This window comes from Schistosoma mansoni, chromosome 7 (assembly GCF_000237925.1).
Source record: "Schistosoma mansoni strain Puerto Rico chromosome 7, complete genome".
NCBI lineage: Eukaryota > Metazoa > Platyhelminthes > Trematoda > Strigeidida > Schistosomatidae > Schistosoma > Schistosoma mansoni.
Window position 1 is genome coordinate 998,142 of NC_031501.1, and position 17,239 is coordinate 1,015,380.

At 37.2% G+C, this 17,239-nt stretch overlaps 1 protein-coding gene across 1 annotated transcript in view; it reads right to left on the reverse strand.

The window, feature by feature from the left end:
* The window catches only part of Smp_127680 (rabconnectin-related), a gene marked incomplete at its 5' end in the record, with an annotated part of 111,639 nt that overhangs the window by 7,122 nt on the left and 87,278 nt on the right, over positions 1 to 17,239 (reverse strand). The window contains one exon of the mRNA XM_018798578.1: positions 16,580 to 16,744. Coding sequence (XP_018653506.1) covers positions 16,580 to 16,744 — 165 coding nt within the window. The remainder of the gene's footprint in view (positions 1 to 16,579; positions 16,745 to 17,239) is intronic.

Below are 17,239 nucleotides of genomic sequence, written 5' to 3' on the forward strand. Positions count from 1 at the left end.
TCATGAGTCAATTGAAGCAAGACCACCATGGAAAACCTGGAAGCACTGGACGGCCGTTTCGTCCCATTACAGGACTCCTCAGCAGTGCGCATCTACGATCCCTCACTCGCGGGATTCGAACCCCGAGCCTACCAGTCTCTCACCAGAGCACTTAACCGATAGACCACTGCTGAGGAGTCTCGTAATAGGACGGAACGGCCGTCCAGTGCTTCCAGGTTTTTCATGGTGGTCTTGCTTCAATTGACTCATGAGTTCAATTATGAAAATATTGAAATCTCCACAAAACCCCCTCTGATCTATAAGATTAATTTATCTAATTCCTGAACAATTAAACGTACATAAATGGCACTGTCAAATCTACTGAAGCGTTTAATCTCACGATCGAGATACACAAGAAACCAAAGTTTAAAAACAAACAAACAGCAATTTGTCTAAAAATTGATTCTTTATTGAGGAATAGATATAAATTAGTGACAAACCTCCCTGGATGCGCACTACTGAAGAGTCCCGTACTAAAACGAAACGGCCATCCAGGGCTTCCAGGTTTTCCAAGGTGTTCTAGTTTAAAACGACTGATGAAATAAACCATTAAATTACTACAATTCCCACAAATATCAGAACGCACTTACTCATTCTTAATTAGTCATTAAACAGCTCAAACCTAGAACATATAGCCAACTATGGTCACACACTGCTGCAGGAATCATTGTCCAGACAAGTCAAAAGAACTAGTTCAGAGAAGGTTTGGATAGAGAATTTATGTACGGTTGAAGATATCATAATTGATTAATTGAAATCAGATTTTTATTTACAGACAAATCACGTTCATATCTCTTATTTTATCATAGTCTTAGAATTCCTTTGGATTTTACAAATCGTGAGAGAACAAATTTCATTGAAATCGCGAACTGATCTATGTTGAACAACCTTTGAAAATTCGGAAGCGCCGGACGGCTATATTTCTCTAATATGAAACTCCTTAGAAGTGTTCATGCATGATACTACAAAAGGGTATCGAACTAAGGACCATCGGTTTAGCGCACTACGCTTAATCTCTAGACTGCTAAGTCGAATTCCATGCTGTTCAAACTAACGATCTCCTGAGTCTGATTCCCGGTTAATTCGGAAGGAACTGATTCATATGTATATGCACTGATTTATAGTATAACAAAAAAGGGCCATCCAGTACTTCCAGGTTTCCAATGGTAATCTAAATTGGATCAGTTCGTGATTTAAATAAAGTTTAACAATCCCCATAACCCCACATTGACTATAATCATATTGTCCACTTCCATTAAATTCGTAAAGTAGGCAAATATCTTTTAAATGTTTCCGGTAAATTCTGATTTCTTATTATCTCTGAGAATATTATTACAGACTGACTACTTACAAATTTCTTAAGTAGTAAACTATACAGAAAGAGAGGCAGTTTTATGAAAAAAAGAAGACAACGTTACAACATTAAAAACACACTTACACGATATCCACTATCATCAAATTGTAATGCTGTAACACGTGCACCTCTAGAACCAGCTGGAAATTGACCTGACATACTAGCACTTGTTAAACTGTATGTATTTGTAAATCCAGCAACAACTGGTACTGGAGTTGACCATTCGAACATATGCACTGAACCGGTACCTGTTCCACATAGATCTAAAATATCAAATAATAACAATGAAATTTAAAGAATTCCTGGAAATTTTCTGAAAGTATGAAGTTTACGTCGATTTTTTATCAATAGACCCTAACCTTATATACATGGACTCTATATATTAACGTATATGGAAAATGTGAATCAATCATATGGCCAGGATTCAACAACACAAAACTTCTAACAAGACTATCGAGATAATAAAGGTTAAAAACTATCCAAAAACAACGATTCATAGATAAGTTCATCAAAATAGGATGATTTAACACTTTTAGGATTAAGTGAACAACACATTTCTGTGTGAGGGAAGCTCAGATGACGATAATGAAAGCTTTATAGTTAAACCAATATACCTAAAACAACACTTGGATCATAAATTTCCTCCCATAGATTTTATAGTATCAATCGTTTATTCATAATAAGTAGATTGGTAATTATTGAGAGTCAGCCCCCAAATGCCGCGGTACGGTCAAGAGTGGGGAGAGTCTTCTAATCTCGAAATGCTCTCAGGGAAGTACTACTTACTGCCTTCTCGCACCATGGGTTTTGTTTACGAAAGTGAGAGGACAAAAAGTGAATGTCCGGTGCTTTAACCAGGTTGGTGGATACAGAAAGTCCACCTAGGGGAGTTGGAAAACCATGGTTCCAAACCAACAAGGTGAATGTCCGGCACTTTACCCAGATTGATTGATATAAAGGATCCAACTACAGGAGTTAGAAAACCCTGATTCCAAATCAATGGTGCACATGGCCTCCAGGATACTGAAAGAAAAAAAAGGCATATGAACCTACTGTTGGTCACCGGTCACCATGAAACTGCATCTCGTAACGTTGCTCCACTGCCTTATGGATTAGACGTCTATGTCAATGGCTCAAGGAATGGCCCTTTATAAAGACCTTCTGCTTCGGTTTGGGTGTCTGCAATATTTCAGCTTTCACACATATCGAATGATGAAGTGTGGCGCATATGTATTTGGTGCCCCTTTATACTGATATTTATGTGTTCAAACAAATCAATAAATCAATAAATGTGTAATAAAAAAGTGTAACAATCTAATTATAAAGATTATTTGTTGAATAGTTTCAGGACAAGTTTCTAATGTCCCGTTGTCATACAAGATTTAGACATAAATATAAACTTAAATTAATTGTCAACTTATAAAATCAATTTATAGTTCTCAACAGAAAATACAATTTTTTTTATATAGTTGAAAGCGTGAGTCAATTGAAGCTAGACCACTATGGAAAACCTGGAAGCACTGGACGGCCGTTTCGTCCTATTGTGGGACTCTTCAGAAAATACAATTATTGTCAAATTTTTTTCAGTTAATGAGAAAGAAAACAAATAACCTAGGAATATTCATACTGGAAAACGAATATTAGTCAGTCGTAGAACTGGTAGTGTAGTGAACAGAACACTACTGGTTGGGGACAATCGAATGTATTTAAGCAAAGATTACAGACTATCTCAATAAATTCTGATTACCAAACAATGAACAGTCAATTTGCAAATTAACAACCAATTGTTTCAATCTTCACTGTTTCTTCTCTTATTCCATTGCTCATGCATTTTCCAGACGTTTGCGTTTCATTTCAGTTCTTTCCTTATCGGTCTTCTGCCAAAATACATTCTATGTCTGACCCACACCATATACTACTTATATGGATATAAGTAGACCACACCACACTCGTCCCCCCTTTAAAGCATTCGTTCATGCGGTGGTTCTGCTCGCCATGCCACTATCTTCTTTCACTGCAGTCTGTGCCAAACTCTCCGTCAGAATGTCGAGTCTGCGGCGCGCTGACCTTCATAGCTCCGTCGACCTGCCGGGGCACCAACATCCGCATCCACCCGGCACCTGGGACGTTCAACACCCGTACTCCACCGGCCTGCTGAGCCATCTACATCCGATGTCCGCCCAGCAGCCGCACGTCCCACTGCTCCTCTCCGTCGACAGCACCCGCTACAGCCAACGCCGCCCCGCCAGAACACTCCACTCGACGCCAACTCTCCACACCAGACTGCCCCAACTAGCACCTCAACTCCAGACCCGCAGCGACGTCCGCAGAACAGCACCCTTCCTCCTCCTGGTTGGCAGCGACACCAAATGTTGTGAACAGAACACTACTGGTTGGGGACAATCGAATGTATTTAAGCAAAGATTACAGACTATCTCAATAAATTCTGATTACCAAACAATGAACAGTCAATTTGCAAATTAACAACCAATTGTTTCAATCTTCACTGTTTCTTCTCTTATTCCATTGCTCATGCATTTTCCAGACGTTTGCGTTTCATTTCAGTTCTTTCCTTATCGGTCTTCTGCCAAAATACATTCTATGTCTGACCCACACCATATACTACTTATATGGATATAAGTAGACCACACCACAGTAGAACTTGATATATATATATATATATATATATATATGTACATCGGTTCAAGTTGTCATATCCTGTTAATATAAAGAGATGAAGTTGTCAGGTCAAATCTCAGAATAGTAGAGGTAATAACAGTATAAGTGGTAATGGAAAAGATTCGGCATCAAAGATACAATTCGAGGAAATACGAATTAACAAAATAAAAATAAAAAGTAAGGAATCCAAAATCTGGGGGCAGACAAAGAATAAATGCACCTGCGCCATTGCAAACGCTTTCGAGACATGTTATTCAAAGTCTCTAACTATTGATTACGATGATCATGAGAACTTCAACCAGGTAGTCTATACCTATTAGGATGACTGAGTCCAATTATCAGCGACTTCATGGACTGATGGTATGTTTTGGTTTGGTCCTCCCTTGCTTTCTTCCACCCTACTATTGTACCAGAAAATATCGCCTATCGAGATAGGCGGTGGTTGGGTACGTGTAACACATGTTCAAATCATCTCAGTTGATAAAGATTTACTACCTCGTCAATCGAATCGTTATCCTTACCCAGTACTCCACTCTCGACCCAAGCAGTGCTCACTCTGTGGTCCCAAAATATACGAGCGATGCTTTGTTAACACTGATGATTAAATACCAGTAACCTAAGACTATCCACTACTCGTAATAGCCATGTTTCACATCCACAAAGTTGAATGGAGAGAACTGCTGGGCAGTAAACTCACCCTTTGGTTGGAAGACGGATATCTCGGCCTACGCCATAATTGACTCTAGTTGCTGAAGCCAATGGAGACTTCTGAATTCCTGCCGACGTTTCATCAGACAACAGATCATCAATACTGGTAATAATCCCAAGGTAAGAGTAGTGGTCGATGCGTTCAACTAATTCACTTATCATTAGTTGAGGAATAACGAACATACAATTTCTATTTGAGTTTAAATTTCCTTTAATACCCGTCAAACAACTAACACTAAAACATAGTCGATAGAATTCGATCAACACCAAAGACTAAACAAATATGACATTGGTTACCACTAAATGATCAGTAAATTGGGGACTGGATAGCTCAGTGCTATCATTTCAAACTACGGAGTTCAGTGCTATGAGTCCGAATTTTACAGGCAGTATCAGTTCTCTCAAGATTGCAGGTAGAGTTTGTTGACGATTGTACAATTTTGGACAGACTAATTCCAAATCTCAACATAGTCCGCACGACATTGGATCACTCAGACTAGTGATCATATTTCACTACGTTTTTAGGGTGATGTAAAAATTCGGTAAACGAAAGTCATTGACCAAGATGGTAATCGGCAGTCAATAATTTGTGTCTTAGACTGACTACCCCCACTTTTCTTCCAACTCACCCCTACACCAAGACAACAAAACCCGTCGAAGTAGGCGGTGGTTGACACATAGACAAGCTTACTGCAGTATTGAAAAATAGAGGTGGTTTTCAGAAAGGTGCAAACAAGAAATGCTTGAAATTACGTACTATTATCTAAGAAAAAAATCTGATCTGATGCCTAGTAAGCCAATGAACATAAAAAAGGTGAATATCGCAAAGAGGTTCACAATAATAAACAAGTCATTTTTACTCTGTATTGCAGAGACCAAATCGAAGTAAGCGGTTTTCTTAGGGGGCCCCATACACCGAGGCATTGACCTAGACGTCTAATCCACAAGACAGTGGAGCAACGTTACAAGATGCAGTCCCATGATAGCCAGTGACCAACAATAGGTAATTATGTCATTATTTCCATCAGAATCCCGAAGGCCATGTACACAATTGGTTTGGAATCAGGGTTGTCTAAATCCCGTAAGTGGATCCTCCATATCCATCAATCTAGTTAAAGTGTCGGATATTCGATTTTCGTCCCCTCACTTCCGTAAACAACACCCCCGTGCATGAGAAGGCAGTAAGTGGGATTTTCCTGGCTATATACATGTGACCATATAACAGGATTTCGAGAGGGAGAACTGACTCTCTCCACCGTCAGCAATACCATGGTGTTCGGGGGCTAGTCTTGTTATCCTTATTTTGTTTAGATTTAATTTTAACCACAGATAATAAATAGAAATCATAAGAATATTATTGAAGTTGATAAGTTTTGCTAAATTAAAGCACGATCCGATTGTTTAGCCTTTTGTAATAACTCCAGGCTAGATCCACACGGCAACTTGAACACATGAGAAAAGGTATGAAGTACAGAAAAAACGCTTTACTGCAAGCTTAGTTTATGTACAGAAAAACGAGGGTATTTGTAGAGTTCCACACGACATTGGGCTTATAGAGGTTTCTGGGATCATACTAAACATAGAAGCAGTATAGATCAATATCAAATCAGAAAAGTGACAAGTGATTTTTCACTTTCTAGATGTTTCTGAGACGCTTCTATTAAACGCTGATTGAACAAAGGGTTTCCAAGAGTTTTCCAGACCCATATGAACTTTTCCAAGGAATACTTTGAAATTATATAACAGAAATAATGATGCCGACCCAGTGGGATTTATAATGATTAAGTGTTGATCATGAAATCGGAAGGCTTTTGCTCTCATCCTTCAAGAAGTGTACACTACTGATGAGTTACACACTAGGAGATAGAATTTAACCACTGCTTTATGTTTTGCAATGATACTTCAAATTGAGTTTGATCCACAGATAATAATAGTAATAATAACCATTATACATCATTGAACTTACAATACGGTAATGTTGGATGCGAAGTTAAACTATAAACAGCGGGCAAAGTTCGTTTTAATATCTGTGCCAAAAGACAAAAAGAAAGAAACATATTAAGTAGTAATATTAGTAGTATAGTACAAAGTAAAGAAAAAAAACGACGATTTTATTAGACAGGGATAAAACAACATCTAATAAACAACAGCCACACACTGGATACATGAAAGCATGTTGATGATAACTACACGTCATACTACAATCATTTTTAAACTCAATAAAAGAAAACAACATTGATGACAAACAATTGAATATATGACAGTAATGTGAAAAGTATACGTTACACTGAGGACCTTGGGTGACTTTTTTAGCCAATCAGAAAACGCTGTCCAGTTACCAAACAATTAATACAAGTTAATAAAGTAACGGTGGAATAAAAGCTTTTATCATAATAATTAACTCTTACTCCACTAGTGACTGACTTCGAGAGGTACTTCCTGGAGTTTTAGTGAGAAGCAGTAACCAGTGGAGTTCATACGACGTCTGTTGTGAGATAGGAACTCACTGAAGACAATCGGTGAACGGTCGTTCAACTTCGTGGATTGGTTGAAGTTAGACATAAACACTATCGGATGCCGACTCAGTGGTCTATCGGTTAAGTGCTCTGGCGCGAGACTGGTAGGTCCGGGGTTCGAATCTCACGAGTGCGAGATCGTGGATGCGCACTGCTGAGGAGTCCCATAATAGGACGGAACGGCCGTCCAGTGCTTCCAGGTTTTCCATGGTGGTCTAGCTTCAATTGACTCATGATCTCAACTCTATACAGTAATACATGTTTTATTAGAATTACAGAAAGACAAACAGTGCAACAACAACACAGTCAAACTAAAAAACAATCACTCTAACTGATTACTACAAAGAGACAAAACCAGTTTTGTACATGCATAGGATAACAGATACATATACAAGTGTACACCCTGTATAAAGGGATTTAATGAAAAAAAAATGTAAATGATATACCGTGCTAGTTAAACGTCTGCTACGTTCCAATGCATGTTTAGATAGGTTGACCAAATTTGCATGTAGGGGATGTAGGTTTATACTACGAAACTGTACATACATAGGTATTAAATATGAAAGTATTTGAAGAAATCATGAAGATAACAAAAAAGGACAATATCTATATACTTCATAAGCAAGATGAATTATGGTTAGTAGCGAAATTAAGTACGTGTAATTTGGCGTATGCGTCCTAATGATTATAATGAACATTGAGAAACAAAACCCAGTACCTTGAGTTTCAAACACCAATACATTATCCATTGAGTTAACAATTTAAGGTAAACAATAACTTGTTCAACCGGTATGATGTTTATATCATTATTAGTAGAGAGTTTAGAACTATCCGATTAAATAATATTGTTTGTTTGAATCTTCCAATTGATGTTTTTGGACTGCAACTGGTCAGTCTCTTATTGGTATATGTGCATACTGTGAGTATTGCCTCGATATAGCCTTAATTAACAAGCATATAAAGCAAAGATGGATAGTGGCTAGCAGTGGAATCCAGTTTGACAAGCGTTTCGTCCTATTTGGGACTCGTCAGCTGGATGTACCTGAATCTCAGAGCTGATGTTCACTCTGGGACTCGAACCCAGTGCCTTTCGCTTCAAACGCCATCGCGTTATCGACTCAGCTACTGAGTCCTGATAGCTTCTTGTTTGTACAATGGGGTGAAGTTTGAATTCACCCAAATAGGACGAAACGCGCGTCCTGGATTCCACTGCTAGCCACTATCCATCTTTGCCTTATATCCGGTTACTAATATTAAAGACTGGATTTTGATTAGTCTTTGTTAGAATATGTGCATTATGTGCGCATTGGTTCCATATAGCCAATTCGTTATAAGTTTCTTAAAATAGTTGGATTGCACAAGCAGTAGAATCCACGATGTGTGTTTCGTCCTGTCTGAGACTCATCAACTGGATGTAAGCCTAGATAGCAACGTTGGTGTGTTCTGTACATTTAACTTCGAAAAGTATATGTCAACAAAGATTGATACATCGAACAAACCAGAAGTGATTTCAGTAAAAACTACTAGTAAGCCAAATTGAAATTACTTTGAAAAGCTAATTATGGTGATTAGTTGAAACTTTTAGCTCATCTTAGTTATTATTCAACTTCTTCGGAACATTAGTGAATGCTTAATTGACTAGGTCAAGCAATAGATGAGTCTATTGTGTATACGATTGGCTCGTTTTATACTGAATATGCAAACGATGAAACTATAATTTATAGACGACTATAGCAACGCCAAAGTAACCTTGAGGAAATTCACCTAGTTACTAGGGTTATAAATTGGTGTGAGGAATCAGAATCAGGATTTAGAGTTAGAAGTCAGGATTAGGAATTAGATTTAGAATTTGTATCACGAATTGACATCAGCTACAATGTCAAAATACTATATGACCATATGGATGAGTGAATTTCAAGCTAAAATCCAAGGCTCACTGTCTGATTATTTCGTCCATAAATTATAGTCACACCTATGAATTCATCAACTAATCTATGACACGTTAACATAACTTTAGAAAATAACATTTAATTCCTTTGACTGATGTGGGCTGTGATACTGCCCAGGTGCCCAAACCGAAGCAGGTGGTTTTCTTAGCGGGCCACAACCGGAGCCTTCGACCTAAAGGTTTGATCCACAAGGCAGTGGAGCAACGTTACGAGATGCAGTTTCATGGTAACTGGCGGCTAACGATAAGTTCATACTCCATTTGTTCCTTCAGGATACTGGAGCCAGCACCATTGGTTTGGAATGAGGGTTTTCCAACTCCCCTAGGTGGACCCTCCATGTACACCAACGCGGTTAAAGAGTTGGACATTCGCCTTTCATCCTCTCAATTTCGTAAACAATAATAATGCCACGAGAAGGTAGTGAGCAAACTCTCCCTACCCTCAGTCGTACCAGAGCATGTATTTATGATACATCAGATATCCTTCTGGAAACATCAACCAAACTCATTGTCTACTTTCTATTTTTAATGTTATTCTAACTTATAAATTACACACGTTAACCGCTTAATGTACCCAAACATTCACCTACAGTAAGATTACAATTTCGATTTTGAACAATCCATTATCACATTGAATGAAAAAAAAAAGAGAATTTAGTAAAGAAAGTTTACCAACGAAATCATTTACTTAAGCTGTACATTTATATTTATAGTTCTATGGTAAGCATATAAGTCTATGGAAAGATAGAAAAGATTGCATCATAAAGTGATTCGGTACTCTAAATATCAAAAGGAGATTGCGTAATAATCAAAGGGATTAAAGAAGAACAAGGAATTAGGGTCAAGGAAGGATGAGAGGTTGAACGTATCGTCATTGTATGCAGCGTGAATGGGCAACATTTACGCTGTGACATCTTAGAAATGAGTACAAAATGAAAGATGTGTCATGGACTCAATTGTTAGTCCCTGTTTACGAAACCATTTAACAATCCAACTAAACTGCATAATTTTGAAATGACAGAAATTTACAGCTAAGGCAAATGTTTTTGGTAGTGTTTTATCTTCTGAGTGAGCTTTTCAGCTGTCCCATTCGGATTAACTAAGAATCAGCGAGCCTATCAACATAGACCCAAATGGAAAAGGTCAACCAATCATACGACTAGAGATACACCGACAAAGATAATCGGTATGAATAGAAGAACAAATGGAGACAACCAATTAAAAACAAGACCATCGAAGCAAACTGATATAACACTTTTCGAATAACTAAAAAGTTAGCTTCTAAATGAGGTAGGCATTGACAAATTCATTTAGAATGACAATTATAGCTCCGCAGTTAGGCTGTTTAGCTCAGAAAACGCAACATCATCAAAATATTGCATCATTATAATTACAAACTTACCACGTGTGAACCGCTAGGATTACCATCACCAGTAGACAGGGATGTGCCTGTTGATGTCACATTTGATGTTGTAGCCTCTGATTGATGATCATTACTACCAACTTTTGTTGGATTTGTGTCGCATACAATAAAATCATCAGTTCCACCTTCAGGGTATCGACGTATTTGGGGTCTGAAAAATAAAAGAAAAATGACAATAAAAAAATCAGGGACAACAAATAATGTAATCCGTTCAATCTAATCAGTACATATGTGATTTTTAGATGAAGATGGGGGGTTAATAGAATCGTTTGAATGATAATCATACTATATCACCGACTGATCGAATTCTGAGATGTAGACCATTAGACACTAACTACTAGTTGTCCTATTGCTCAGGCATTCATCGCTAGACTACAGAATCCTGGATTAGATCGACAATGGGTCATAGGTTATGCCAACCAGTTGCATATCTCAGTTTGGATCAGTTCAATAATCTGCCATACATATATGAGCAAGAATTGTGTACATTATCACTCAGCGACAAGCAACATAGCTTCCAATACATTTCCAATCTTACTTTACACAGCTGGTTGGAGAACCATCTAGAAAGCGCGAAGTTGTAACTAGACTAGACCGTAGAAAACAAAATATACTTACCTGCGCATTAATTCCAAATCATATTCAACTTCATCAGTATACCATGATGGTAAATTTACAAGATTTTCAATATCTAACTCGATAATTTCTTTCGGTGTAGCGATTGCAATTGCGTTGTAATTAACCTGTAACAGCACAAAAAAATGTCATCATAATACTTGATTAAGAGGTTGAATTATAGAATTATAGAATTGATCTCTCCTTCATTCTGTATCCTTGATAAGAAAACTAAAATCAACATTTTTATCAGTCAGTCAGTCAGCTACAACGTAAGACCAGGCACATATATGCATCGGTTCAAGTTGCCATAAGTCGTTAGCACAACAAGATGAACACCGGATTCATAGAAGTAGTGAATTTAATGGTGGTGATATATAAAAGATAGGTTGTATATAAGGATATAGTAGAGGAAGGAAGAAAGTTATGAAGCAATTTTAATCTCAAGGTTTAAGGGAACATAAAGAGTGTATACATCTACGCCATTGTGATCGATTCTGAGCCATGTCACCTAGAGTCTCCAACCATTGGTTACGATAGTCACGTGGACCCCAACCAGGTAGTCTGCATCTGCCAACATGGCTCAGACTAGAAGTTAGTGACTTCATGCACTGATTCCACGTTTTGGTTTGGCCGCCCCTAACTCTCTCCCAACCATCCCCAATACTAGTCAGAATAGCGCGTCGTGGTAATCACATTTTTATCAGACAATGTATTCAATAAAGATAAACAGGAAATGCATCTTCATAGTTGAAAGCGTGGGTCAATTGAAGCTAGACCACCAAAGAAAACCTGGAAGCACTAGATAGCCATTTCGTCCTACTGTGGGACTCACGCTTTCAACTATGAAAATACTAAATCTTCACAAAACCCCTTCTAATCATAATCATATGCTCATTAGTGACTGATTTCAAGAGGTAAATCCTGGAGTTCTAGTGAGAAGCAGTGACCAGTGGAGTTCAAACCACGTCTGTTGTGAGATAAGAACTCACTGAAGACAATTAGTAAATGCATCTGTTTCATTTGGGCAGGTTCTAAGTAATATCACCGAAAGTCTTCATTCATTATTCACAACAATCGTATGGACTTAAATCAGGTAGTTTTTAAATACCAACAAGCTCTAATAAAATAGACAATGACTTCAGGGACTGATTCCGAGTCTTGTCTAGATCTTTTTTATCTTTCTTCTAACCTATCTCTACATTAGCCAATATCACGCAGCGTGGTGTGTAAAAATATAGTGATCTTGAGTGCTGTTAGAGGTATGAGGGCAGTTATCACTTCCCCGTTGCCCACACCGTGGAAGGGTTCTTCTAGAGGTACCTGAAAAGGAAATTGGGTTAGAAGTAGTCTTAATGACCTGAGAGCGTGGCCGCAGTGCCCAAGGGATAAATGCTTGAGGTCAGTCACACATGACCTTTTTGTGGGTAATTTTTGTGTTAGCTCCGTACTTGGTGGGACCTTACCGCCGGAGACGGATATCCGTGGGATAAGGAGAGGTGTGCATTATTAGAGTCGACCTTTTCTAACCCCACCCCCTCCTTTTGGGAAGGCAGCATCGCTGTTATGGTGGCTGTCTAGAAGGAAAAACCTTACTACCGTCACACCTCTGTACAGTCATCAGTTAACATATTTACTTTCAGTGAATAAAGCAAACATCTATAATATTTTTGATTCATCATTTATATTTATTAAAAAAACATCATTTCTTAAGGTTGGACAGTCGATAGCATTTAAGTCTAAGATATGTGTTTCATCCTATTTAGGGTTCACTAATAGAATGTAACTGCATAACCACACACTGAGATATGAACTCATTACTTTTCGCCTAAAACACTAACGGTTTATTCACTAAACTAATGAATTCCGATAGCCACTATTTTTTGATAACATGCATACAGTTGCATATATAAGAGTATGTTGATATTAAGATCTGATCAGTCGCTATAGAAATACTGAATTCCGCTGCAACCCACTAGCCAACATGATGTGTATCTATATGCCATTACAGACTGATCAATCGCAATCCTTAATATTGACAATGAGAAAATCGAATTCCTTAGAAACCAAAAATACTAAATTTGGTATTGTAATCAATAGGTACTAAAAAAGAATCCTTTAAATAAGACACCAATAGCAATCAATCTATTAGAAAGTTAATGAGAAACAACTGTAACATATTCATCGCATAACAATAAGCGAATAAATGGATAATTCACGGTTTTACTATTGTGATTTATTGCATGAATACCGGAATCAATATTATTATTGACGTGTTAGACTCCATATTGTTTATGTTGGGGAAGTCCATCTAATGGAGCTGGAAAACCCTGGTTCCAAACCAATGGTGCACATGGGCTGGCTCCAGTATCCTGAGGGAACAAATGGAGTATGAATCAATCGTTGGTCACCGGCTACCATGGGACTGCATCTCCTCACGATGCTCCACTGCCTGCCTTGTGGATCAGATCTTTAGGTCAAAGGCTCTTGGTGTGGCCCCTAAGAAACCATCTGCTTCGATTTGGGCACCTGGGCTGTATCACAGCCTTCACACAAATCAAATGAGATTTGTGCGACGCATATATATCTGGTGCCCCTATGTACCAATATTTATGTGTTTAAATAAATAAATAAAATTTTGTAGTAAAGTAGTCTTAAGTCATGTGAATAATACATATATTTTTTGTCATATCCCAATGAGTAGAAAAATGGTATTTCTGACATTTCGTGACTTAATGTAAGCGACCTCTTCAGATTTTTTTGTTTGCTCTGAAGAAGTGGCTTACATTGAATTACGAAACGTTAGAAATACAGTTTTTCTACCTATTGGGATATGATAAAAATATATTTCACATTAACTTTCTACTCAATGCTCAATTTATTTGAACCTATTAAGTCCAATCTTAGCACTGATACCTATTAAGTCAAGTGAATCTGTATTGGCTAACACTATGACATATCTTACTATTTCATCAGCTAAGTCAAATTTAAACGATATTAGATCCAACTGAATCAGTAACCCTATATAATTCACTTGAAAAGTACACAGTGAATAATCTTATTACTATCCTAATTTGACAATGTTGAATAATTCTAAGTGTTCTAAATGATTCACAATGCTTTGTATATCAAATCCTTTTTAGGACTGATGATCGATTAAGTTGCAATGTAGACACTAGTCTAAGTGAATCGATATCATATGCACTATGTTAACATGTGAGGTGGTGGTTGACGAAAGTCGACAGGAAACAATAGACTTGTGTCAAATAACATGAAATCTAAGTGAAACAGGGTTTCTTATCGATTACCTATAACCACCGCCTTGCATGATTTGTGATAGCCTAATCATATGGGACTATAGGTGGTTACTTGATAAGGATTGATTTTAAAACATAGTCAGAATCAATTTTCTTTCGCCTTTGTCTTAGAAAGCATTTGTTTTTGTTAAAGATCATTTAAATTGGTTGACACATCAAAAAAGTCTATTTTATTGACAGAAACAGATATGTAGAAGATAACTCGTTTGAAAATAGTGTTTTTATGATGGATCCAATTCGATTAGTGATAAAAGAACTGAAGTAAGTTGAGAAGTTTTGAAAAATTAGTATAGTTTGTTTGAAAGCACCTAACAAAATGAACATTTTCCATCGAGTATCAAGTGAATTCACTTTTAGTTCATAGTGACGAAGCTGACTGGTAGGATACTTTCTTTTTGAAATTCGCGTCGATTTGATGCCTTTAAGTTAATCTTCAAAGAAATTCATTTTCAAACGAAGTAATGCAATGACTGACTTCTGTCAGCAGAGAGAACTAGGTTCGGATACCATTAGTGTATTAAAACCATTGTCATATAAACTTATATTAACACCGTTTATCTACTTATAAGTAGTTAAACGTTTTAAAGAAAATAATAAGCAAAAGCTAAAAACAACACTGAATTTAATTTCGGTGTCACCAAAATCCCAACAAATAATTGATTATCGGAAATGATAATACACTAGAAAAAACATTATCTTATCTAATCTTTCTCTATTACTATTACCGCTGTTATCACCTTAACTATCCTGGTATTTGCTCTAACAACTTCATTGAGCTGTGCTAATGAGGCATGGGAACTTGAACCGATGTAGTGGTGTGCCAAGTTTCAATTATGTCTGAGTGTTTGATGTATACAAAAGCGAGTTTCCGGAAATTTTTTCGGCCTACTCTGTTTGGATAGCATACATGACATATAACCATAGTGAAATTAAAAACATTACAAGGAAGGATATAGAATATATAAACATAACTAAAAACGGAGAGAAAAACACCCGAATAAGTTGTATAACAAAGCATTTTGTTTTGAACTACAGCGATTAGCACACCAAAAAACAAGAAGATGAAAATTAAAGATATCGGGGAGTCTTTTTTTATTACTCCCTCCTAGTTTTCTTTATTTCAGAGAAACGATCTTAACAAACTAAGCAACAAATAGCAAACAAGCTAGCTTACCACAACTGCCTTGATGCGTAGAAAGAAACATTTACAAACACTTCAGTTTTTATAATAATTGAGAGAAAAAATATACATATAACAACAAATTCATCTCTTCACAGTTAAAATCACGAGTTGATATAAGGTAAACCATCAATGAAAACCTGGAAACACTGGACAGATGTTTTATCCTCTTCATCAATGAGTATCCACGGTTCCGAACGCTAGCGTTTAACCTATAAACCACTGAGTCGGCATCCATCGATGTTACTGTTTAAATTCTAACGATCCAAGATCTTGAGCAACCCTTTATTCATTGCTTGAGGTGTATATCTGTCTTACACCCGACATGGATTGGACTTTACTGGTCAGGGCTTCTCATTAGAACTCTAAGAGATACAACTTGAAGTCTGTCATCTTTCCCAATTCACGACAAATTTTTCATCATAACTACCATGAGAACTTCGTAAACCTTTTATACTTTCTTATTTGATGTTCTTTAGAAATCATTTTAGATATGGAGAATGTTTGGAAAATTTTTTTTTCAAGTCTTGTTAACTTGGATCATGGGATCCCATGATGGCTTACTCGGAGAACCACCTGCTTCGGTTTGAAGCCCGGAAAGTATTCCAGTACATACACAAGTTGAATGTTAACCTGTATGGTGCACATATATTTTGGTACCCTTATGCACCAATGCTTACGTGTTTCAATAAATAAATAGATAAACAATGGTCTTAAAATAAAAGATCAAGTACGGTGCTGAAACAAACATAACCACGGACAAAAACTATTTCTAACAACGAATAGTTCATGAAATCTACCTGATTAATACACATAGCTATAAGTGGATCATGTTCTTTATGAATAAGACGAACAGCATCATTGAACAGTAGAGATCCTGAAATAGTTTGACTTGAAGATTGGGTCTGTTGTTGTTGTTGTTGCTGTATTCTTGTTTGCTTCCCTGAAGATTTTTGAATATCAATCTGAAATGAGACCAAGAATATTCAATAGGAATTATAATACATATACATAATATATGAAAGATGTTCGCTAAATAATCATTTTAAATCTAACACAAATAACTAACTACAATTGATTGATATTTGAACGAAAACGGATATTGTACTGGCCTGATTTAACATCATACAGGTGTCAGTACTTACTTATGCCTGTTACTCCTCGTGGAGGAGCATAGACCGCATTCTCCATCCAACCCTGTCCTGGAAAATCCTTTCCAGTTAACATTCATCCTTTTCATATCTGCTTCTATTTCCCGGCGTAATGTGTTCTTTGGCCTTACTTTTTTCCGCTTACCTTACTTCCGCCTGTAGCTCTTCTAGAGTAACTGCCGGTCCCAAGCCCGGGTAACTGAGGGTTGGGCATGGGGTTAATGACCCCATCCCGTAGAAAAATTAGCTAGCTAAAAAAACGCTAACCAGAAAAAATAATACAGGTGTCAGTAGACAGAATAAATTAGT